Here is a 25,978-nt window from a genome sequence, read left to right as displayed (position 1 = left end):
TATAAGAGGACAGGGACAGCTGCCGCTGTAGTCACCCCAGAAGAACGCAAGGCAGAAGCACAAAGGAGCTCTTCCGACTACTACTGCTAGAAGGATACAAAGAAGATACAATAGAGGGATACAAAAACAACAAAAAGAGGAATACGGAGGAGCGCACTACGCTAAACGAATCATAGCGCCATAGAAGGCGGCAAGTTGTTGTCGAAGGGCAAGGTGCAATCTGACGCTGAACCGACTATAGTGCAGAGACCTAGGCTAACCACCTACAGACCAGGTATGTAGAGTTACCAAGAAAGGTGCAGGATTTATGGCACAGGGGTGGGCATGAGGGGAAGGCACCTTGGGCGATTCGGCATGGAGGGGTGGGCCAAAAGGGCAAGAGCTGCAAACTATTCTGCTAAAGTAGTTCACAACTCATGGTTGGGCACAGGGGTGGGCATGAGGGGAAGGCACCTTGGGAGATCCGGCATGGAGGGGTGTGCCAAAAGGGCAAGAGCTGCAAACTATTCTGCTAAAGTAGTTCACAACTCATGGTTGGGCACAGGGGTGGGCATGAGGGGAAGGCACCTTGGGCGATTTGGCATGGAGGGGTGGGCCAAAAGGGCAAGAGCTGCAAACTATTCTGCTAAAGTAGTTCACAACTCATGGTTGGGCACAGGGGTGGGCATGAGGAGAAGGCACCTTGGGAGATCCGGCATGGAGGGGTGTGCCAAAAGGGCAAGAGCTGAAAACTATTCTGCTAAAGTCGTTCACAACTCCCTGTGTGATAGCAATTGGAGGTGACAGGTTCTCTTTATTAACACTGGGGCAGATACTCGTAGATCGCTGCATCTCTGCGGCGGCGTAACGTATCTCATTTACGTTACACCGTCGCAAGTTTTACGGGCAAGTGCTTGATTTACAAAGCACTTGCCTGTAAAGTTGCGGCGGCGTAGCGTAAATTCCCCGGCGCAAGCCCGCCTAATTCAAATGATCCGGGTAGGGGGCGTGGATCATTTAAATTAGGCGCGTTCCCGCGCCGAACGTACTGCGAATGCGCCGTCCCTAAAATTTCCTGACGTGCATTGCGCTAAATGACGTCGCAAGGACGTCATTGGTTTCGTGAACGTAAATGGCGTCCAGCCCCATTCACGGACGACTTACGCAAACAACGCAAATTTTCAAATTTCGACGCGGGAACGACGGCCATACTTAACATTGACTGCGCCTCATAGACACAGGGGCAACTTTACGCGTCGCAAATCTAACGTAAACGTCGTATCTTCACTGCGTCGACCGCGCGTACGTTCGGGAATTCGCGTATTTTGCTAATTTGCATACTCGATCGGGAAAACGAGGCGATACCTAGCGGCAAAAAAAAAAATTGCATTTAAGATCCGACAGCGTAAGAGCCTTACGTCTGTCGGATCTAATGGATATCTATGCGTAACTGATTCTTAGGCCTAGTACACACGAGAGGATTTATCCGCCGATACGGTCCACCGGACCGTTTCCGCGGATAAATCCTCTCGAGGATTTCCGAGGATTTTGATCCGATGGAGTGTACTCACCATCGGATCGAAATCCGCGCCGAAATCCCATCGCGATGACGTGTCGCTACCGAGCCTGAATGTACCAGTGGCTGGAGGTCGTATATAGACGGCCTCCTGGCAATTAAGAGCCACATTGTGCCCGTAAAAAAGTTGTCGGGCGGGTGGGAGGTGGTATAAGAAAGATTGTAAATAAAGTTTGTTGATTTGAATAATTTCTTATTTTGGTTGATACGCTATTATTGCCTCTCCATGGGGAACGCGGGTGTTTATTTTGTAGCTTTTAGACCAGCTGTTTGCAGGAAACTATCCATATCACGTCGCCTTATTGCTCCCTTGTCCTTTTAGGATGCCTGAAGAACATCGACCAATGGAGGAAGAGGTGGAGACCTTCGCTTTCCAGGCTGAGATCGCTCAGCTGATGTCACTGATCATCAACACCTTCTATTCTAACAAAGAGATCTTCTTACGAGAGATCATCTCCAACTCATCCGATGTAAGTTCATTACTGTCCCCGATTATCCAGGGGCTGTCCCTCATGAGTCCCTCTGTCCCATATTCCTCTTCTACTTGTCCCTCGTTTTGGTCTGATCTATATAGTTGTATGGTGGAACCTCAGATTCAGGCCAAAGCGGTGTGCAGTACCGTGTTTGGCCTGAGGTGGGGGGGCGGCGCTGTTCGTGAATGCACGGAAAGGCCCAAGGACAGCTCGGCTGACCTCGGCAAATCTCGGGGAACAGAGTCTTTCCGAAGGTTTGCCCGAGGTCCAGGGCCGCCATCAGGAATTATGGGGCCCCTTACACAGCTTAAGGCATGGGCCCCCTGGAGCAGAGAACCGGGGGGGGGGGGGTGCTGCCGCCTGAAATTGAGAAGGGGGGGTGGCTGCCACCATATTTAAAAAGAAGAAATAAAGAAAAATATATATAAAAAAAGGGGGACCTCTGGGCCCTTTAATGAAAAGAAATAAAAAAAATATATATATATTTTTTTTTAAAGGGGGGTTGCCATCTGGGGCCCTGGGGACCTCTGAGCCCTATATATATATATACATACAAATTATTGCTATTTTTTATAAAAAATAAATTACAAAAAAAGGGGGGTTGCCATCCGGGACCTCTGGGCCTTTAATAAAAAATAAAAAAAAAATAAACCTCTGGGCCCTTTAATAAAAAATATATAAAAAAAAAAGGGGGAGTTTCCATCCTGGGCCCTTTAATAATATATATATATAATAAAATAAATAATATATATATATATATATATATAAAAAAAAAAGGGGGTTGTCATCCGGGGCCCTGGGGACCTCCTGACCCCTAAAAAAAAATTGTCCCTTTAATAAAAAATAAAATAAAAATATATTAATTATTTTTTTTTTATAAAAAAAAAAAAGGGGGGGGTTGCCATCCTGGGCCCTGGGGGCCTCTAAAAAGAAAAAAATTGGGCCTTTAATAAAAAATAAAATAAAAATATATAAAAAAAAAATTCTAAAAAATAAATAAAAAAAAGTTTTTTTTTTTTTTTTTTTAAAGGGGGTTGCCATCAATTGTCGCCACTGTGCCATCAAACGCAGCCACTGTGCCATGAATTGTTGCCACAATTGATGGCACAGTGGTAACAAGTGATGGCACAGTGGTAACAATTGATGGCACAGTGGTAACAATTGATGGCACAGTGGTAACAATTGATGGCACAGTGGTGACAATTGATGGCACAGTGGTAACAATTGATGGCACAGTGGTAACAATTGATGGCACAGTGGTAACAATTGATGGCACAGTGGTAACAATTGATGGCACAGTGGTGACAATTGATGGCACAGTGGTGACAATTGATGGCACAGTGGTGACAATTGATGGCACAGTGGTGACAATTGATGGCACAGTGGTAACAATTGATGGCACAGTGGTAACAATTGATGGCACAGTGGTAACAATTGATGGCACAGTGGTAACAATTGATGGCACAGTGGTAACAATTGATGGCACAGTGGCGACAATTTTTGGCACAGCGGTGACAATTGATGGCACAGTGGTAACAATTGATGGCACAGTGGCGACAATTGATGGCACAGTGGCCGCGTTTAATGGCACAGGGGAGGAAAGTGCTAGATGACGCTGGATGTCCTGAAGTGAGGAACACAGGTGGGCACTGACTTGTTAGTAACTTGGCCCTATAAATCCTTCTCAGGCTCTGGATAAGATCCGCTATGAAAGCCTCATTGACCCCAGCAAGCTGGATTCCAGGAAAGACCTGAAGATCGACTTGATCCCCAACAGATACGACAAAACCCTGACCATCATCGACACCGGGATCGGCATGACCAAAGCCGATCTCATCAACAACCTGGGCACCATCGCCAAATCCGGGACCAAGGCGTTCATGGAGGCCCTGCAGGCCGGAGCCGACATCTCCATGATTGGTCAGTTTGGTGTCGGCTTCTACTCCGCCTACCTGGTCGCTGACAAAGTGACGGTGATCACCAAACACAACGATGACGAGCAGTACATCTGGGAATCCTCCGCCGGCGGCTCCTTCACCGTCAAAACCGATAACAGTAAGTGGCAATCTACAATCCATAACAACCAATCAGATTTCCTTTATAGGAAATAAAAGAATAGAAAATAATGGAATAAAAAAACAATTGAATAGAAAATAAAAGAATAGAATATACTAGAGTAAAACAGAACAGAATAGAAAATAAAAGAATAGAAAAAAAATAGAGTAGAACATAAAGGGATAAAATAGAAAATAAAAGAATAGAAAAAAAATAGAGTAGAACATAAAGCGATAAAATAGAAAATAAAAGAATAGAAAAAAATAGAGTAGAACATAAAGCGATAAAATATAAGATAAAAGAATAGAAAAAAAATATAGTAGAACATAAAGGGATAAAATAGAAAATAAAAGAATAGAAAAAAAAATAGATTAGAACATAAAGGGATAAAATAGAAAATAAAAGAATAGAAAAAAAAATAGAGTAGAACATAAAGCGATAAAATAGAAAATAAAAGAATAGAAAAAAATAGAGTAGAACATAAAGCGATAAAATATAAGATAAAAGAATAGAAAAAAAATAGAGTAGAACATAAAAGGGATAAAATATAAAATAAAAGAATAGAAAAAAAAGAGTAGAACATAAAGGGATAAAATATAAAATAAAAGAATAGAAAAAAATAGAGTAGAACATAAAGGGATAAAATATAAGATAAAAGAATAGAAAAAAAATAGAGTAGAACATAAAAGGGATAAAATATAAAATAAAAGAATAGAAAAAAATAGAGTAGAACATAAAGGGATAAAATATAAAATAAAATAATAGAAAAAAATTGTGTAGAACATAAAGGGATAAAATAGAAAATAAAAGAATAGAAAAAATAGAGTAGAACATAAAGGGATAAAATAGAAAATAAAAGAATTGAAAACAAAAAATTAGAGTAGAACATAAAGGGATAAAATATAAAATAAATAAATAGAAAAAAATAGAGTAGAACATAAAGGGATAAAATAGAAAATAAATAAATAGAAAAAAATAGAGTAGAACATAACGGGATAAAATATAAAATAAAAGAATAGAAAAAAATAGAGTAGAACATAAAGGGATAAAATATAAAATAAAAGAATAGAAAAAAATTGAGTAGAACATAAAGGGATAAAATATAAAATAAAATAATAGAAAAAAATTGAGTAGAACATAAAGGGATAAAATATAAAATAAAATAATAGAAAAAAATTGAGTAGAACATAAAGGGATAAAATATAAAATAAAAGAATAGAAAAAAATTGAGTAGAACATAAAGGGATAAAATATAAAATAAAAGAATAGAAAAAAATAGAGTAGAACATAAAGGGATAAAATAGAAAATAAAAGAATAGAAAAAAATTGAGTAGAACATAAAGGGATAAAATATAAAATAAAATAATAGAAAAAAATTGAGTAGAACATAAAGGGATAAAATATAAAATAAATAAATAGAAAAAAATAGAGTAGAACATAAAGGGATAAAATATAAAATAAATAAATAGAAAAAAATAGAGTAGAACATAAAGGGATAAAATATAAAATAAAAGAATAGAAAAAAATAGAGTAGAACATAAAGGGATAAAATAGAAAATAAATAAATAGAAAAAAATAGAGTAGAACATAACGGGATAAAATATAAAATAAAAGAATAGAAAAAAATAGAGTAGAACATAAAGGGATAAAATATAAAATAAAAGAATAGAAAAAAATTGAGTAGAACATAAAGGGATAAAATATAAAATAAAATAATAGAAAAAAATTGAGTAGAACATAAAGGGATAAAATATAAAATAAAATAATAGAAAAAAATTGAGTAGAACATAAAGGGATAAAATATAAAATAAAAGAATAGAAAAAAATTGAGTAGAACATAAAGGGATAAAATATAAAATAAAAGAATAGAAAAAAATAGAGTAGAACATAAAGGGATAAAATATAAAATAAAAGAATAGAAAAAAATTGAGTAGAACATAAAGGGATAAAATATAAAATAAAATAATAGAAAAAAATTGAGTAGAACATAAAGGGATAAAATATAAAATAAATAAATAGAAAAAAATTGAGTAGAACATAAAGGGATAAAATATAAAATAAAAGAATAGAAAAAAATAGAGTAGAACATAAAGGGATAAAATAGAAAATAAAAGAATAGAAAAAAAATAGAGTAAAACAGAACAAAATAGAATGGATAATAAAATAACAGAATAAAATAGAACAGAAAATAAAGGAATAGAATAGAATAGAATAAAAAATTGAATAAAGTTTCATCATCTTCTGAAATTCAAATTTAGAAACAATATGTCGGACGAAATTCAAATCGTTTTTTTTTATTCGAATTTGAATTGTTTTCGAAATGAATTCGAAATTTCCAAAGAGAATAAAATAGAATAGGAAATAATAGAAAATAATGGAATAAAAAAAAATTGAATAGAAATACTAGCGTAAAACAGAACAGAATAGAAAATAAAATAATAGAAAAAAATAGAGTAGAACATAAAGTGATAAAATAGAAAATAAAAGAATAGAAAAAAAGAGTAGAACATAAAGGGATAAAATAGAAAAAAAAAGAATGAAAAAAATATGGTAAAACAGAACAAAATAGAATGAATAATAAAATAGAACAGAAAATAAAGGAATAGAATAGAATATAATAAAAATAATAATAAAGTAGAATATAACCATCTTCTGAAATTCAAATTTAAAATAGAATCAATTTGAATAGAAAAGAATAGAAAATAAAATAATAGAATAGAACAAACAATAGAAAAGATTAGGAAAATAGAAATTCTAATTTTGAATAGAATAGAAAAGAATAGAAAATAAAATAATAGAATTGAATAAAACTGAATAAACAATAGAAAATAATTGAAAATGAGGAAATTAGGAATTCAAATTTTAATTAGAATAAATTTGAATTTTGAATAGAATAAATTCAAATAGAAAAGATTAGCATATAATAGAAAAAAAAAGAATAGAACAGAAAATAAAAGAATAGAATAGAAAAAAAACAATGGAATAGAATGGAACAGAAAGACTATAACCACCTTCCAAAATTCGAATTTCAAATGGGATTCGATGTGAAGGGATTTCGGTTCAAATTCAAATGCAATTCAAATAGAATTAGAATCCATTTGAGTTTTCCGAATTCTCGGTTATTTTCTCTCCAGGTTGAATTCTTTAAAAAAGCGAATCAGGAAAATTCTTTATTGTGGCCACCAGATGGCGCTGATGATCCTTTGAAATGAATTAATTTCCAGCGCCATCTGGTGGCCACAATGCAGTATTTTTATTCTCTTTTTTTTTTTCTATTCTATTCTTTTCTATTCCAATCGAAGTTTAGAATTTTGGAAAACGGTTATATTGTTTTTGTTTTTCTATACTATTCTATTCTTTTCTATTGTTTATTATTTTGAATGATTTTTATCGATCGCTGGAAGTTGTTCTCTGTGAATCTGTTGTCGGGTGAGGGGAATGAGTCTGCAATGTTTTGCTTCATCAGGTGAGTCCATCGGGCGCGGGACGAAGGTTATTCTGCACCTGAAGGAAGATCAGACGGAGTATTTGGAGGAAAAGAGGATCAAGGAAGTGGTGAAGAAACACTCGCAGTTCATTGGCTATCCCATCACTTTATATGTAAGTGTCTCGTGTCCCCAAAATGCTTTCCTCGCTCTGCCAGAACGCCACGTCGATAATCTGGGGGTGTATCTAATCACCATGGGGCTATTCGTCCTGAAAAGCTGAGTGTACATTCGTTTTATATGGATGGGGACGAATGTGAATGTTATTAGGTTATGTTCGCCTCGGGTTGAAGGCTTTTCATACCGACAGGATAAAGAAAATCAGGAAAATACCGTGTTGTGGCCACTAGATGGAGCTGATGATCATATGAAAATTGAAGACTTATTTGACCCCTTCCCACCTCTGCCTCCCGGCCCCTTTAACAGGTTCTACATCCCGGGGGGGGCGGGGCATTCCGACCACACGACCGCTGTGATTGGCAGTCACGTGATCGGAATGCTCCCGATCGCAAGTATTTACGTAAATGACTTTCGTCATAATTCGTTTTCGGATATTCTTTTCTTCGAATTGAGTTCAATTCCACCGAAGGCGGAAAATTCGAATTGATGCGAATGGAGTCGGAATCCAATTCCATTCGGATTTTTTTTTATTCTATTTAAAAAATAAAAATTTAAATTAAAATTCTGGAAGATAGTTCTATTCTTTCTATCCCATTCTATTCTCTTTTTTTTCTATTCTATTCTTTTCTATTCTAATCGAAGTTTCGAATTTTGGAAAACGGTTATATTGTTTTTATTTTTCTATACCAGTCTATTAATTTCTATTGTTTATTATTTTCTATTCTATTCGAATAGAACATTTGAATTCTGGAGGATAGTAATATTCTTTCTATTCCATTCTATTTTATTCTTTTATTTTTTTATTCTATTCAAAGTTTTGAATTTTGGAAAATGGTTATATTGTTATCTTTCTATGCTATTCTATTCTATTATTTCTATTGTTTATTATTTTCTATTCTATTCAAATAGGAAATTTGAATTCTGGAAGATAGTAATATTCTTTCTATTCCACTCTATTTTATTCTTTTATTTTTTATTCTTTTCTATTCAAAGTTTCGAAATTTTGGCTAGAAATTAATAGAAAATAAAAGAATATATTATAGAATATACTAGTGCAAAACAGAACAGAATAGAAAATAAAGAATAGAAAAAAATAGAGTAGAACATAAAGGGATAAAATAAAAAATAAAAGAATAGAAAAAAATAAAATAGAACATAAAGGGATAAAATATAAAATAAAAAAATAGAAAAAAATAGAGTAGAACATAAAGGGATAAAATAAAAGAATAGAAAAAAATAGAGTAGAACATAAAGGGATAAAATAGAAAATAAAAGAGTAGAAAATAATAGAGTAGAACATAAAGGGATAAAATAGAAAATAAAAGAATAGAAAATAATAGAGTAGAACATAAAGGGATAAAATAGAAAATAAAAGAATAGAAAAAAATAGAGTAGAACATAAAGGGATAAAATAGAAAATAAAAGAATAGAAAAAAATAGAGTAGAACATAAAGGGATAAAATAAAAGAATAGAAAAAAAATAGAGTAGAACATAAAGGGATAAAATCAAAATAATAGAATAGAAAAAAAATATAGTAGAACATAAAGGGATAAAATATATAATAAAATAATAGAAAAAAATAGAGTAGAACATAAAGGGATAAAATAGAAAACAAAAGAATAGAAAATAATAGAGTAGAACATAAAGGGATAAAATAAAAGAGTAGAACATAATAGAGTAGAACATAAAGGGATAAAATAAAAGAATAGAAAATAATAGAGTAGAACATAAAGGGAAAAAATATAAAATAAAAGAATAGAAAATAATGGAGTAGAACATAGCGCTCACCATTGCGCGGTGTGTCTGCAGGCAGAATTGTCGCTAAATCTGAGGTTTCGGCCCCCAGGTGGAGAAGCAGCGAGAGAAGGAAATCAGCGACGATGAAGCTGAAGAGGAAACTGTAGAAAACAAAGCAGAAGAAAAAGACAGCAACGCGGAGAAGCCGAAGATCGAGGACGTGGGGTCCGACGAGGAGGAGGACGCCAAGGCCGAGGGCAAGAGGAAGAAGACCAAGAAGATCAAAGAGAAGTACATCGACGAGGAGGAGCTGAACAAGACCAAGCCCATCTGGACCCGCAACCCGGACGATATCACCAACGAGGAGTACGGAGAGTTCTACAAGAGCCTCTCCAACGACTGGGAGGACCACCTGGCCGTGAAGGTAAGAGACCTTCCATAACGCGTCCCATGGGGCACCGATGAGTCTGACCTGCAAAGCAGCCAATTGGAATTCAGGTTACTGGCGTCACCTCAGTGGTTGATCAGTTCTGATTGGTTCTTGAGGGTTACGGAACGTTTCACACCCTCCTTTGCCTTGCTGAAGATTATTATTATCTTGTATTCATCCAATGCCACCAGAGCTTGTGTCATATTCAACAGAGCCGTGGTCTCCAACAAACGTGGCCCTTTGCTGGTCTTTGCTTCACCCCTGAGGCACTTTTTTCCCCCACTGATGACAGTATTCCCCCCACTGACACTAACAATGGGGCATCATTTCTGCTACTGATATCAGTCATGGGGCAACATTTTTCTCATTGACGATGGCGATGGGGGACTGTTCGTCCCACTGACACCAACAATGGGGCACTATTATCCCATTGACACCAACGATGGCACACTATTCGTCCCGCTGACACCAAACTATTCCCCCCCCCCCTGACACCAACCCTGGGGAACTATTCCTCCCACTGACACCAAGGCTGGGGCACTATTTGCCCCACTGACACCAATGAAGGGGCACTATTCCCCCCCCCCCCACTGACACCAACGCTGGGGCACTATGTGTCCCACTGACACCAACGCTGGGGCACTATGTGTACCACTGACACCAACCCTGGGGAACTATTCCTCTCACTGACACCAAAGCTGGGGCACTATTTGCCCCACTGACACTAATGAAGGGGCACTCCCCCCCCCCACTGACACCAAAGCTGGGGCACTATTTGCCCCACTGACACCAATGAAGGGGCACTTCCCCCCCCCACTGACACCAAAGCTGGGGCACTATGTGTACCACTGACACTAACGCTGGGGCACTATTCCTCCCACTGACACCAACGTGGGGGCACTATAAATCCCACTGACACCAACACTAGGGCACTATTCCTCCCACTGACACCAACAATGGTGCACTATTTGCCCCACTCACACCAATGAAGGGGCACTACTCCCCCCCCCCACTGACAACAACCCAGGGGAACCATTCCTCCCACTGACACCAAGGCTGGGGCACTATTTGCCACACTGACACCAATGAAGGGGCACTCTCCCCCCCCCACTGACACCAATGCTGGGGCACCATACGTTCCACTGACGCCAACACTAGGGCACTATTCCTCCCACTGACACCAATGACAGGACACTATTCCTCCCACTGACACCAATGATGGGACACTATTCCTCCCACTGACACCAATGATGGGACACTATTCCTCCCACTGACACCAATGATGGAGCACTATTCGCCCCACTGACACCAATGAAGGGGCACTATTCCTCCCACTGATACCAATGATGGAGCACTATTCCTCCCACTGACACCAATGATGGAGCACTATTCGCCCCACTGACACCAATGAAGGGGCACTATTCCCCCCCTCTCACTGACACCAACCCTGGGGCACTATTCCTCCCACTGACACCAAGGCTGGGGCACTATTCCTCCCACTGACACCAATGATGGGGCACTATTCCTCTTACTGACACCAACCCTGGGGCACTATTCCTCCCACTGACACCAATGATGGGACACTATTCCTCCCACTGACACCAATGATGGGACACTATGCCTCCCACTGACACCAACCCTGGGGCACTATTCCTCCCACTGACACCAACCCTGGGGCACTATTCGTCCCACTGACACCAATGAAGGGGCACTACCAAAGATGCATTGCTTACTCCCACTGATGCCAGGGCAATATCTACTCCCAATGGTCACATTCCGGCCCCCCTAGTCTGAAGTCTAAGACTGCAGGACGGTATACTGGCCCTTCGTTTAGAAAGCTTGGCGACCCCTGCAATAGAGAATATCATGAGGGCTTTTTATTCTCGAAGAATAGGTGCAGGTACACTCTTCACCCTCCCCTCTGAGTACCGTCCATTGTCTCCGCCCCCCTATCCACCTCCTAGTACCGCTCTTCTTAGAGAATACAGAGCCAAGTATCATTTTGTGGTGTTAAGTAACTTGTATGGAAATTGGGTAATGATAATAGACCCCCACCAGCAACAATAGATCCTTCCCATCAACAATACGCCCTTCCCCCAGGAACTAAATACACCTGCCGGCAACAATTGATCCCCACCAGCAACAGAAACCCCTGCTGGCAACAATAGATCCCCACCAGCAACAGAAACCCCTGCTGGCAACAATAGATCCCCCAGCAGCCAGCATCAATAGACCCCGCCCCCCCCTTACCAGTGGGTCCCCCTCACAACATAACCTAAGAGCAAAAGATTCCCAACCAGTAACAATAGATCCCCTTGCAACTGTAGATCCCTCCAGCAACAATCAACAATTGACACTCCATTCTGGGCGGCTTTATTGCATTCACTTGGTCCATGCTCATTACACGAGCCCTGGCCTTTATCTATGACTGATGTGCCTTACTGTCTTTTCCCAGCATTTCTCCGTCGAGGGTCAGCTTGAGTTCCGGGCTCTCCTCTTTGTGCCCAGACGGACGTCCTTCGACTTGTTTGAGAACAAGAGGAAGAAGAATAACATCAAGTTGTATGTGCGCAGAGTGTTCATCATGGACAACTGTGAGGACCTCATCCCAGAATTCCTGAGTAAGTCACGTGTTCCTTCCGTGATATGACTGCAAACGGGCCAGACTCTTCCTGTCCACCCAGAAGATCCTTTCCCGATCTTTTCAGGAACCTTGGAAATAACTTTCCGCTCTCAGGGGACCCCTGCTAAAAAATTCTATGTCTACAACTCATAATACGTTACATTAGTGTGATGGTCGGTGGGAAGAATGCTCCTTACACTTGTGGTCCTTAGGAAGAATTCCCCCCCTTACACAATACTAAAAAGTGGGGACTTATCTGAGAGGCAGAAATTGCTCATTACTCAAGGAACCTGTGGCAACCTCTGGAGGAACCCGTGGCAACTTCTGAAGGAACCTCTAGCAACCTCGGGAGGAACCCATGAAAACCTCTTGAGGAACCCGTGGCAACCTCTTGAGGAACCCATGGCAGCCTCTGTAGGAACCTCTAGCAACCTCTGGAGGAACCCATGGCAACCTCTGGAGGAACCTCTAGCAACCTCTGGAGGAACCCATGGCAACCTCTGGAGGAACCTCTAGCAACCTCTGGAGGAACCCCTAGCAACCTCTGGAGGAACCACTAGAGACCTCTGGGGGAACCCATGGCAACCTCTGGAGGAACCCCTGGCAACCTCTGGAGGAACCTCTAGCAACCTCTGGAGGAACCTATGGCAACCTCTGTAGGAACCCGTGGCAAACTCTGGAGGAACCCATGGCAACCTCTGGAGGAACTTCTAGCAAACTCTGGAGGAACCTCTAGCAACCTCTGGAGGAACCCATGGCAACCTATGGAGGAACCTCTAGCAACCTCTGGAGGAACCCCTAGCAACCTCTGGAGGAACCCATGGCAACCTCTGGAGGAACCTCTAGCAACCTCTGGAGGAACCCATGGCAACCTCTGGAGGAACCTCTAGCAACCTCTGGAGGAACCCCTAGCAACCTCTGGAGGAACCACTAGAGACCTCTGGGGGAACCCATGGCAACCTCTGGAGGAACCTCTAGCAACCTCTGGAGGAACCCATGGCAACCTCTGGAGGAACCTCTAGCAACCTCTGGAGGAACCCATGGCAACCTCTGGAGGAACCACTAGAGACCTCTGGGGGAACCCATGGCAACCTATGGAGGAACCTCTAGCAACCTCTGGAGGAACCCCTAGCAACCTCTGGAGGAACCCATGGCAACCTCTGGAGGAACCTCTAGCAACCTCTGGAGGAACCCATGGCAACCTCTGGAGGAACCTCTAGCAACCTCTGGAGGAACCCCTAGCAACCTCTGGAGGAACCACTAGAGACCTCTGGGGGAACCCATGGCAGCCTCTGTAGGAACCTCTAGCAACCTCTGGAGGAACCCATGGCAACCTCTGGAGGAACCTCTAGCAACATCTGGAGGAACCCATGGCAACCTCTGGAGGAACCTCTAGCAACCTCTGGAGGAACCCCTAGCAACCTCTGGAGGAACCACTAGAGACCTCTGGGGGAACCCATGGCAACCTCTGGAGGAACCCCTGGCAACCTCTGGAGGAACCTCTAGCAACCTCTGGAGGAACCCATGGCAACCTCTGTAGGAACCCGTGGCAAACTCTGGAGGAACCCATGGCAACCTCTGGAGGAACTTCTAGCAAACTCTGGAGGAACCTCTAGCAACCTCTGGAGGAACCCATGGCAACCTATGGAGGAACCTCTAGCAACCTCTGGAGGAACCCCTAGCAACCTCTGGAGGAACCCATGGCAACCTCTGGAGGAACCTTTAGCAACCTCTGGAGGAACCCATGGCAACCTCTGGAGGAACCTCTAGCAACCTCTGGAGGAACCCGTGGCTAACTCTGGAGGAACCCCTAGCAACCTCTGGAGGAACCCATGGCAACCTCTGGAGGAACCTCTAGCAACCTCTGGAGGAACCCATGGCAACCTCTGGAGGAACCCATGGCAACCTCTGGAGGAACCTCTAGCAACCTCTGGAGGAACCACTAGAGACCTCTGGAGGAACCACTAGAGACCTCTGGAGGAACCCGTGGCAACCTCTGGAGGAACCCCTAGCAACCTCTGGAGGAACCCATGGTAACCTTAAAATATGTAGAGGGTTCTTTACTGTAAGAGCGGCAAGGATGTGGAATTCCCTTCCACAGGCGGTGATCTCAGTGGGGAGCATCGATAGTTTAAAGAAACTATTAGATAATCACCTGAACGACCAAAACATACAGGGATATACAATGTAATACTGACCTATAATCACACACATAGGTTCACCTACTATATAACTTAGTCAGCCCTTACTTTACACTGTTGCTCATTTGTCTGATCCTCTTTTGTCCCGCAGACTTCATCAAAGGTGTGGTGGACTCTGAAGACCTTCCGCTGAATATTTCCCGCGAGACGTTGCAGCAGAGCAAAATTCTCAAAGTTATCCGGAAGAACTTGGTGAAAAAGTGTCTGGAGCTCTTCACAGAGATGGCCGAGGACAAAGAGAACTATAAAAAGTTCTATGAGCAGTTCTCCAAGAATATAAAGGTAAGAGAAGAGAAGAAAGGGGACTTTCCTCACACCGGCCAATCACATTCAGCGCTTTCATTTAGATACGCCTATTCACGAACCTACGCAGTAAAGATACGCCGTTTACGTAAGGGGTTTTCAGGCGTAAAGATAAACCACCAAAAACATGGCGCAGCCAATGTTAAGTATGGACGTCGGAACCGCGTCAAATTTTTCAAATTTTACGTCGTTTGCGTAACTCGTCTGTGAATGGGGCTGGCCATAATTTACGTTCACGTTGAAAGCATGACGATTTGCCAACGTCATTTGGAGCATGCGCACTGGGATACGTCCACGGACGGCGCATGCGCCGTTCGATCGAAACGTCATTTACGTGGGGTCACAGTTAATATACGTAAAACACGCCCACCGCTTCAACATTTGAATTAGGCGGGGCTTACGCCGGCCCTAATATGCTACGCCGCCGTAACTTTGGCGGCAAAATCTTTCAAAATACCAAACTCGCCTCTCAAAGTTACGGCGGCGTAGCGTATAGGAGATACGCTACGCCCGCATAAAGGTACGTGAATCTACCCCTTCTTTTTTTTTTTTCATCTTGGATACTGTAATGCCTCGTACACACGATCGGAAATTTCCGACAGCAAAAGTCCGATGTGAGCTTTTAGAACGGAAATTTCCGACCGTGTTAGTAGGCTCCATCGGACTTTTGCTGTGGGAATTTCCACCCAAAAAAAAGATTGAGAGCAGGTTCTCAAATCGTCTGTAGCAATTCCGATGCGCAAAATTCCGACGCACGCTCAGAAACAATTTGACGCATGCTCGGAAACAATTTGACGCACACTCGGAAACAATTTGACGCATGCTCGGAAAACAATTTGACGCATTCTCGGAAGCTTTGAACTCAATTTTCTCGGCTCGTCGTAGTGTTTTACGTCACCGGCGTTCTCGACGGACGAAAATTCAGAGAACTATTGTGTGACCGTGTGTACGCAAGCCAAGCTTCAGCGGAATTCCGTCGGAAAAACCATCCAAGGTTTTTTCCAAAGGAAAATCCAGTCATGTGTACGCGGTATAAGGGAGGGTTTAAACCCCTGTCAGATTTTTTTTTTTTGCTATCTATGTCCCATTGCTGAGATTTCCCTTCACTTCCTGTCACCAGAACTAGTGTCCGCTCTATTACTTTCCTGGGGACAAATCAACATTTGGGATTTTCTTTTACTTTCACTTTCAATGATGACGGTGAACAGGACAAACAGAGAGCGTAATGCCGCGTACAGACGATCGGACTTTCCGACAACAAAACCGTGGATTTTTTTCAGACGGAATGTTGGCTCAGACTTGTGTCACGGTCACACAAATGTTGTCGGAAATTCCGACCGTCAAGAACGCCGGTGACGTACACATGGCCGATCCGCCCTATAGGCTCACTATGCAAGTCGCTTAGGGCCCCGCAAAGCTGCAGAGGGCCCCCCAAATTACTAGAGGCCCTGCCTGGTGAGAAGTCATTTTCGGCCCCTCACCCCGCTTCTCAACTCACTGGCTGCATGGGAGAAGAGGTAAGAAGTGAGCACCCCCCGCTTTTCACTTTAACCACTTAAGACCCGGACCTTGCAGGTAAAGGACCTGGCCAGTTGCTTCGGCACTGCGTCGCTTTAACTGACAATTGCGCGGTCGTGCGACGTGGCTCCCAAACAAAATTGGCGTCCTTTTTTCCCCACAAATAGAGCTTTCTTTTGGTGGTATTTGATCACCTCTGCGAGTTTTATTTGTTGCGCTATAAACAAAAATAGAGCGACGATTTTGAAAAAAAACCAATATTTTTTACTTTTTGCTATAATAAATATCCCCAAAAAAGATATAAAAAAACATTTTTTTCCCTCAGTTTAGGCCTATACATATTCTTCGTAAAAAAAAATCGCAATAAGCGTTTATTGATTGGTTTGCGCAAAAGTTACAGCGTTTACAAAATTGGAAAATACAGTGGTCTTATGAATGGCTCTTTGATCAACCATCATCTACGATCATCGATCTTTCATCAACGATCATCAATAAAAATCCATTGCTTTCTATTTTTTCAGCTTGGAATTCATGAAGACACTCAAAACCGCAAGAAGCTTTCCGAACTGTTGCGCTATCACACCTCAGCTTCGGGAGACGAGATGATTTCACTAGCAGACTATGTATCACGAATGAAGGAGAACCAGAAACATATCTACTACATCACAGGTAGGCCCTGATCTCCTAATACCGGTATTAGTCCTTCCCGGGGTCTAAGCCAGTGGCGGCTGGTGCTCCAAATTTTTGGGGGGGCGTAAACAAACTAAAATAAATAAATAAATCAATTGCAGCCTCACTGTGCCCATCAATTGTCGCCACTGTGCCCATGAAACGCAGCCACTGTGCCCATCAAATGCAGCCACTGTGCCATAAAATTGGCGCCACTGTGCCATGCCATCAAATGCAGCCACTGTGCCCATCAATTGTCGCCACTGTGCCATGCCATCAAACGCAGCCACTGTGCCCATCAATTGTCGCCACTGTGCCATGCCATCAAACGCAGCCACTGTGCCCATCAATTGTCGCCACTGTGCCATGCCATCAAACGCAGCCACTGTGCCATCAATTGTCGCCACCGTGCCCATCAATTGTCGCCACTGTGCCATGCCATCAATTGTCGCCACTGTGCCATGCTATTGTCGCCACTGTGTCCATCAATTGTCACCACTGTGCCATGCCAAACGCAGCCAGTGTGCTCATCAATTGCCGAAACTGTGCCCATGAAACGCAGCCACTGTGCCCATCAAATGCAACCACTGTGCCATAAAATTGTCGCCACTGTTCCATAAAATTGTCACCACTGTGCCATGCCATTAAACGCAGCCACTGTGCCCATCAATTGTCGCCACTGTGCCCATCAATTATCGCCACTGTGCCATACCAAACACTGCCACTGTGCCCATCAATTTCCGCCACTGTGCCCATGAAATGCAGCCACTGTGCCCATCAAATGCAGCCACTGTGCCATAAAATTGTCGCCACTGTGCCATGCCATCAAACGCAGCCACTGTGCCCATCAATTGTCGCCACTGTGCCATGCCATCAAACGCAGCCACTGTGCCATCAATTGTTGCCACTGTGCTCATCAATTGTCGCCACTGTGCTATACCATCAATTGTCGCCACTGTGCCATGCCATTGTCGCCACTGTGCCATGCCATTGTCGCCACTGTGCCCATTAATTGTCGCCACTGTGCCATGCCAAACGCAGCCACTGTGCCATCAATTGTCGCCACTGTGCCATGCCATTGTCGCCACTGTGCCCATCAATTGTTGTCACTGTGCCATGCCAAATGCAGCCACTGTGCCATGCCATCAAACGCAGCCACTGTGCCATCAATTGTCGCCACTGTGCTCATCAATTGTCACCACTGTGCTATGCCATCAATTGTCGCCACTGCGCAATGCCATTGTGGCCACTGTGCCCATCAATTGTCGCCACTGAGCCATGCCAATAGCAGCCACTGTGCCATCAATTGTCGCCACTGTGCCATGCCAAACGCAGCCACTGTGCCATGCTATTGTCGCCACTGTGCCCATCAATTGTTGTCACTGTGCCATGCCAAATTCAGCCACTGTTCCATGCCATTGTCCCCACTGTGCCCATCAATTGCTGCCAGATTGCCCCAAAATACCACCAGATTGCCCCCCCTGCCCGGCACTTACCCTTCTCGGGTCAGCCATCCTCACCCACGATCCCTCGATGTCTTCTCCCTCCCTCGATGTCGCTTCAGCCAATCAGGTTACCGGTAACCAGATACGGTAAACCTGATTGGCTGAGATGCGTGTCAGTGTTAACCAGGGAACGCCCACCCCGTGCGTCCCCTGGTTAACTATTTGGAAGCCGATTACAGCCCTCAGGCTGCTGGCTCTGATAGACACTTCCACAGCCAACCAGCTGCCGTTATTCAGATGGCCGGCCCCCTGGTGAGATAGTGGGCGGCAGCGGCAACAATACAGATTCATGCAATGCATGAATCTATGTATTGTTTTCAGTGGCGGTGCAGGAGCGAGAGGGGGCGGCGCTCCTGCGCCCTCTATGGATGAACTGCCACTGGTCTAAGCTTTTCAGGGATGCCTTGTGTGCTTCATAATTCTTTATCGTCTCCTTCACCCTTGTCTACATGCAGGTGAGACCAGGGATCAAGTCACCCATTCGGCCTTCGTGGAAAGGCTCCGTAAACATGGCCTTGAGGTCCTCTACATGACAGAGCCCATTGATGAGTACTGCGTCCAGCAGCTGAAGGAGTTTGATGGCAAAACTTTGCTGTCTGTTACTAAAGAAGGCCTGGAGCTTCCAGAGGATGAAGAGGAGAAGAAAAAGAAGGAAGAGATCACAACCAAATTTGAAGGTCTCCTCAAAGTCATGAAGGACATCCTGGACAAAAAGGTTGAGAAGGTGAGTTTGTCTTTGTGCCACAGAGGAAAGTTCCATGATTAGCCAAACATTTGGCCCTTCTCAGGGCTTTTTTTTCTCAGAGAATAGGCGCAGGAACTCCCTCCCCCATTCTAAATCACCCTTCCTCTTTGCCCCCCTATCCACCTCTGTCTCCTGGCTCCACCCCCTCCCCCCTATCACCCCTTTCAGAGAATACAGAACCAAGTTTCATTTTGTGCTAAAAGTAATTTGTATGGATTTTGATAGACCCCACCCCAGCAACAGTAGACCCCCAGCAACCTTAGACCCCACCCCAGCAACAATAGATCCCCCACACAACAGCAGACCTTCCCCCCAGTAACAATGGACCCCCTCGCAACCAATACCACCCCAGCAACAACAGATCTCTTAGCAGCCAGCATCAATAGATCCTTCAGCAGCCAGCAACAACAATAGACCTTTCCCTCAACAGTAAATCCTTCCTAGCAGTGGTGGCCCATTTTATAAGGGGCACACGTACACCAGGGCCGTCTTAATAGCACCATGGGCCCCTGGGCAAAGTAATGCTCTGGGGCCCCTACAATGATGACAGTGCAGGTAAACAGACATTAAGTAGGTAGGAAGCAGACTGCCTTCCCTTTGCATCTATCACTCTCAGTGCCATCATGCTGCCCCCGATTTTGGGGCAGCGTGGGCTCAAGAACCAGCTGCTTTGGGCAAAGTGCAGGGGCCCCCTGCAACTGGGGCCCCCGGGCAGTGCCCAGGTGTGGCCTCTCATTAAGACAGCCCTGACGTGCACCGCTTCCGCTAATCCATGCGCCCCGGCTCCTAATCTACATGAGGAGTGCCGGGCGCATGAATTTCAATGGAATTTTTTTGTTTAGACACATAATTAGAGCCTGAAGGCTCTAATTGGCATGAAAAAAAGTGTGGGCTCAGGGCGCAGAGCACCCTATTCGGCTGGGAGGAGAAGCCCCAGCTATTCCCCCGAATTTTCAGCCGGCGATTCCCTACACCATAAGAATGATCGTATCGGCTGTTCCGTCGCTTGATCGTTCTTACGGGCGGCAAAACGGGACCCCGCCACCCTCCGGTGCTTCTGCGATTGTTGAGTCGTAGAACGAATCCACCAGCCCTCGAATGCTGATCATAGAGATTTCCGGCGGACCAGATGGTCGCCGGAGTGTCTATGATCGTCGGAGGCCGGGCGCGATGTTATGACGTCACGCCCAGCCTCTGCATTCAAAAAAACGGCGCCGCCTCGGTAAGGAAGCGGTGATCGTTTTTTAAATTTTTTTATTTTAGGCTTCCCAGCCTAGAGGTGAGATGTGGAGTCTTATTGACCCCCCCCCCCCCCCCATATCTCACTGTAAAGAGGACCTGCCATGTCATATTCCTATTACAAGGGATGTTTACATCAACATTTTTATTTATTTTTTAAAAGTGTCAAAATAAAAAAATGTAAGGAAAATTAACAATATATTTTTTTTAAATTGCCCCTTTTATTTTTTTTAAGTGATCACATTTTTTTTTAAGTGTTAAAATATGTAAGTAAAATTAGCAATAATTTTTTTTTAAATTGCCCCTTTTATTTTTTAAAGTGATCACATTTTTTTTTAAAGTGTCAAAAAATGTAAGTAAAGTGTCCCTGTCCCCGGTAGCTCGCACGCAGAAGCGAACGCATACGTAAGTCCTGCCCAAATATGAAAACGGCGTTCAAACTACACATGTACGGTGTCGCCGCGACAGTTAGAGCGAGAGCAATAATTTTAGCCCTAGACCTCCTCTGTAACTCAAAACATGTAACCATTAAAAATAATTAAAGCGTCGCCTATGAGGATTTTTAAGTACCGAAGTTTGGCGCCATTCCACGAGCGTGTGCAATTTAGAAGCGTAACATGTTTGGTATCTATTTACTCGGCGTGACATCATCTTTCACATTATGCAAAAAAATTGGGCTAACTTTACTGTTTTGTTTTTTAAAGCATGAACCTGTTTTTTTTTCGTTTTTAAAACGCGTTTGAAAAATTGCTGCGCAAATACAGTGCGAGATAAAAAGTTGCAATGACAGCCATTGTATTCTCTAGGGATCTCCGGGATCTCCTCTCCCAATTCCCTCTCCCATCTATGTCATTTTATGTAATGTAGGAATGAAGTGTCAAAATTGGCCTGGGCCCAAAAATTATTATTATGTTTTTTAAATGTGTTTGAAAAGTCACTGCGCAAATACTGTGTAACAAAATATTGCAACGATCGCCATTTTATTCAATAGGGTCTATGCTTAAAAAAATATATATAATGTTTGGGGGTTATAAGTAATTTTCTAGCATAAAATTTTGATTTCAACTTGTAAACAAAATGTGCCCAGTTTTCAAGTGGATTGATCAACGTTTTTAATTTAGAATTTCAAGCTTTTTTCATATGTATTTCATCTACATTTGTGGTCTCCAGGTGGTGATCTCCAACAGACTGGTGGAATCTCCATGCTGCATAGTGACCAGCACCTACGGATGGACAGCCAACATGGAGCGTATCATGAAGGCTCAGGCCCTCAGAGACAACTCCACGATGGGTTACATGTCAGCCAAGAAACATCTTGAAATCAACTGTGAACACCCAATTGTTGAAAATCTGAGGCAGAAGGCTGAGGTCGACAACAATGACAAATCTGTGAAGGATCTGGTGAATCTGCTATATGAAACTGCCCTGCTGTCCTCTGGTTTCACCTTGGAGGACCCCCAAACACATGCTAACCGCATCTACAGAATGATCAAGCTTGGGTTAGGTGAGTGACCTCTTATACAACAACATATCATATGAGGAGGTGAGCTGCCAACTTGATAAAAGAAGGCCATAGACGTGGTGTATCTAGATAAAGGAAGGCCCGTAGACGTGGTGTATCTAGATAAAGGAAGGCCCGTAGACGTGGTGTATCTAGATAAAAGAAGGCCCGTAGACGTTGTGTACCTAGATAAAGGAAGGCCCGTAGACGTTGTGTACCTAGATAAAGGAAGGCCCGTAGACGTTGTGAATCTAGATAAAAGAAGCCCCGTAGACGTGGTGTATCTACATAAAGGAAGGCCTGTAGACGTGGTGTATCTAGATAAAGGAAGGCCCGTAGGCGTGGTGTATCTAGATAAAGGAAGGCCCGTAGACTTTGTGTACCTAGATAAAGGAAGGCCCGTAGACGTGGTGCATCTAGATAAAGGAAGGCCAGTAGACGTGGTGCATCTAGATAAAATAAGGCCCGTAGACGTTGTGTATCTAGATAAAGGAGGGCCAGTAGACGTGGTGTATCTAGATAAGGGGAAGGCCCGTAGACATTGTGTATCTGGCTAAAGGAAGGCCAATAAATGTTGTGTATCTAGATAAAGGAAGGCCCGTAGACGTGGTGTATCTAGATAAAGGAAGGCCCGTAGACGTGGTGTACCTAGATAAAGGAAGGCCCGTAGACGTGGTGTATCTAGATAAAGGAAGGCCCGTAGACGTTGTGTACCTAGATAAAGGAAGGCCCGTAGACGTGGTGTATCTAGATAAAGGAAGGTCCGTAGACGTGGTGTATCTAGATAAAGGAAGGCCCGTAGACGTGGTGTATCTAGATAAAGGAAGGCCCGTAGACGTGGTGTATCTAGATAAAGGAAGGCCCGTAGACGTGGTGTATCTAGATAAAGGAAGGCCCGTAGACGTAGTGTATCTAGATAAAGGAAGGCCAGTAGACGTTGTGCATCTAGATAAAGGAAGACCAGATGGTCACCAGTCATCTCTATGACCGTCGGAGGCCCGGCGCGATGTGATGACGTCACGCCCGGGTACCCGTAAGTAAACAAAGCCGCGATTGCGGCTAGTAAGCAACACTAATCATGAGATAGGTGACATTTTTTTCACCGATCTCATGCTTTCCAGCCCGGAAGAGAGATGTGGGGTCTTATTGACCCCGCATCTTTCCATAAAGAGGACCTGTCACACACATTTCCTATTCCAAGGGATGTTTACATTCCTTGTAATAGGAATAAAAGTGAAAAAAAAGTGCAAAAAAAAAAATAAAAGAATAAAAAAAAAAAATGAAAATGCCCCTGTCCCCGGTAGCTCGCGCACAGAAGTCCATATGTAAACGCCGTTTAAACCACATATGTGAGGTATCGCCGCGTGCGTTAGAGTGCCAGCAACAATTCTAGCACTAGATCTCCTCTGTAACTCTAAACTGGTAACCTGTAAAAATGTTCAAAGCGTTGCCTATGGAGATTTTTAAGTACCAAAGTTTGGCGCCATTTTATAAGTGTGCGCAATTTTAAAGCGTGACATGTTAGGTATCTATTTACTTGGCGTAACATCATCTTTCATATTTTACAAAAAAATTGGGCTAACTTTACTGTTTTGTTATTTTTTTAATTCATGAAACAATTTTTTTCCAAAAAAAAAAGGCGTTTGAAAAATTATTGCGCAAAGACCGTGCAAGATAAAACGTTGTAATGACCGTCGTTTTATTCCCTAGGGTGTCTGCTAAAAAAATCATATATAATGTTTGGGGGTTCTGCGTAATTTTCTAGCAAAAGAATGATGATTTGTACATGTAGGAGAGAAGTGCCAGAATAGGCCCCGGTATGGAGGTGGGTATAAAAGCCCGGTATTGAAGTGGTTAAGTGGCCCTCGCTATTCAAAAGGTTGGGCACCCCTGCTCCAGAGGTTGCTAGTGGTTCCTCCAGAGGTTGCTAGTGGTTCCTCCAGAGGTTGCCACGGGTTCCTCCAGAGGTTGCCACGGGTTCCTCCAGAGGTTGCCACGGGTTCCTCCAGAGATTTCCACGGGTTCCTCAAGAGGTTGCCACGGGTTCCTCCAGAGATTGCCACGGGTTCCTCAAGAGGTTGCCACGGGTTCCTCAAGAGGTTGCCAAAACCATCCAAGGTTTTTCCGAGGTTAAATCCGATCGTGTGTATGCGGCATAATAGTATTTGTGAATGGACTTTGTTTGGAGGCTCACGGACCTTTACTTTCTTTGTACAGGTATTGACGAAGAAGACATCCCTCTGGAGGAAATCGCAAGCCCGGTGATAGAAGACATGCCGCCACTAGAGGGCGAAGATGATTCATCCAGGATGGAAGAAGTAGACTAAAGAGCAGAATTTTTCTCTTAGGGTACTGAGTGGCGATGTGCGCACCGTGTACAGTTTTCCTAATTTCTGTACAGTTCCCCTATTTACAGAATTCGATATTTATTACTTGACATAAGGATATTGGAGGAAAGAGCTTTAATGGGTATTTTTGTGACTTCAAAGTCATTTTGGGTGGGATTTTTATATTGCTTTGTAACAAATCACTCAGTACTCCCAATATCTCAAAGTGCAGTTTGGTTATTTTGGCGGAACACCACGTCTCCAACATGTTGGCTTATTATATAAGCTATCCTGTTAGTTTGCTGTTTTTTTTTTAAGATGGAAATTATTTTGGTAATAAAAGAAGGTTTGTGCAGCAACTTATTGACCTGTTTATTTTTAATTCCAGAATGAGCTTTGTTGAGAAAAAATTTATAAAATACAATTTTACAGATCCGCTAAATTAAAGGAATTTTAAAACAAATGTCGATTTTTACCATCTAATGTTCTGTTGCACTTGCCAAAATTTTTTTTTTTTTTGAAAAGCCTATGGCGTGTGAACACACCCAAAAAACTCCACCCGGTGCAGAAAAAATGTGCACACACATAAAGAGTGTTCACAAAAACGTGCAGACGGGTGCAACGTCAAGTGGTCCTCCTGTGAAGAGGGACCCAAACCCTGATCCCCCGGGGCGTTAGGCTCCAGACGGGGACTGAGGTACTGTGGTCCGAGCAACCGAAGCCGACACGGACCCAACTTCCTCGGAGGGACTGCCAAAACAGAACCCTCCCAGTACTAGGTGGGGCTCCCCCGAAGGGAGACCCCATGAGAGCAGGCGAACCAAGCCAGAAGGCCATGTCCACCCACTCCCAAGACGTTCAGGGCTGGCCCGAGGACCCGCACCCTACTAATCACACAGTGTCACAAAACGTGCACAACAAAAAAAGACAAAAAAGTGACAAACACAGGCTTAAATAAAATAAAGTGGGGGAAGGGATAGTGGAGAGGAGAGTGAAAGAAGTGGCCATTGTGGTGAAACAATGACCAGGCCCTCCGGCCAGGAATAAAAAATTCCTCCGGTCCTAGCCAAAAGGCCCGGCCCAGGAGGCAGGTGCTAAAAAAAAGCGTGTATCTGGTGCAGTGACCGTGGTATCTTAAATCAATGTGTCCCTCACACACAGTGATCTTCAGATACCCCTGGACTGCCACTCCAGGGGCACATGCACCATAGGCTTTTCGTTCCATATCCGACCCCCCGACCGGCCAGTGCAGCCCTCCACCCCTGCCAGCCAACCCAGCGGATTTGCATGGTGCTGCCCCGTCTTATCCCAGGGCATTACCAGCTCCTCCTACCGGATCGCTGACAGAGATAGCACTTACACCAGCCAGCCAGAAGGCCAGACTAGAACTCGGCAAAAAGACCAAGACCAAGCACAGCACCCATCCTCACCAGGAGCACCCTTCCAGATGGCTCAGACTCAACCATGGGCCGGCCCCCAGTATTCTGTCGG

General features: G+C 43.3%; 1 protein-coding gene across 1 annotated transcript; it reads left to right on the top strand.

The window, feature by feature from the left end:
• Positions 1–24,850, top strand: HSP90AA1 (heat shock protein 90 alpha family class A member 1). Its single transcript, XM_040333020.1, has 11 exons — positions 1–274; positions 1,878–2,025; positions 3,717–4,083; positions 7,550–7,683; positions 9,536–9,850; positions 12,312–12,477; positions 14,772–14,962; positions 17,023–17,170; positions 19,131–19,399; positions 21,830–22,163; positions 24,378–24,850. The coding sequence occupies exons 2-11, from the start codon at positions 1,879–1,881 to the stop codon at positions 24,485–24,487; spliced, it is 2,181 nt and encodes a 726-aa protein (XP_040188954.1). The 5' UTR covers positions 1–274; position 1,878; the 3' UTR covers positions 24,488–24,850.
• Positions 24,851–25,978: the final 1,128 nt, after the last annotated feature.

This window comes from Rana temporaria, chromosome 13, assembly GCF_905171775.1.
Source record: "Rana temporaria chromosome 13, aRanTem1.1, whole genome shotgun sequence".
NCBI classification, from domain to species: Eukaryota; Metazoa; Chordata; class Amphibia; order Anura; family Ranidae; genus Rana; species Rana temporaria.
This window is presented reverse-complemented; position numbering and strand designations above follow the sequence as displayed.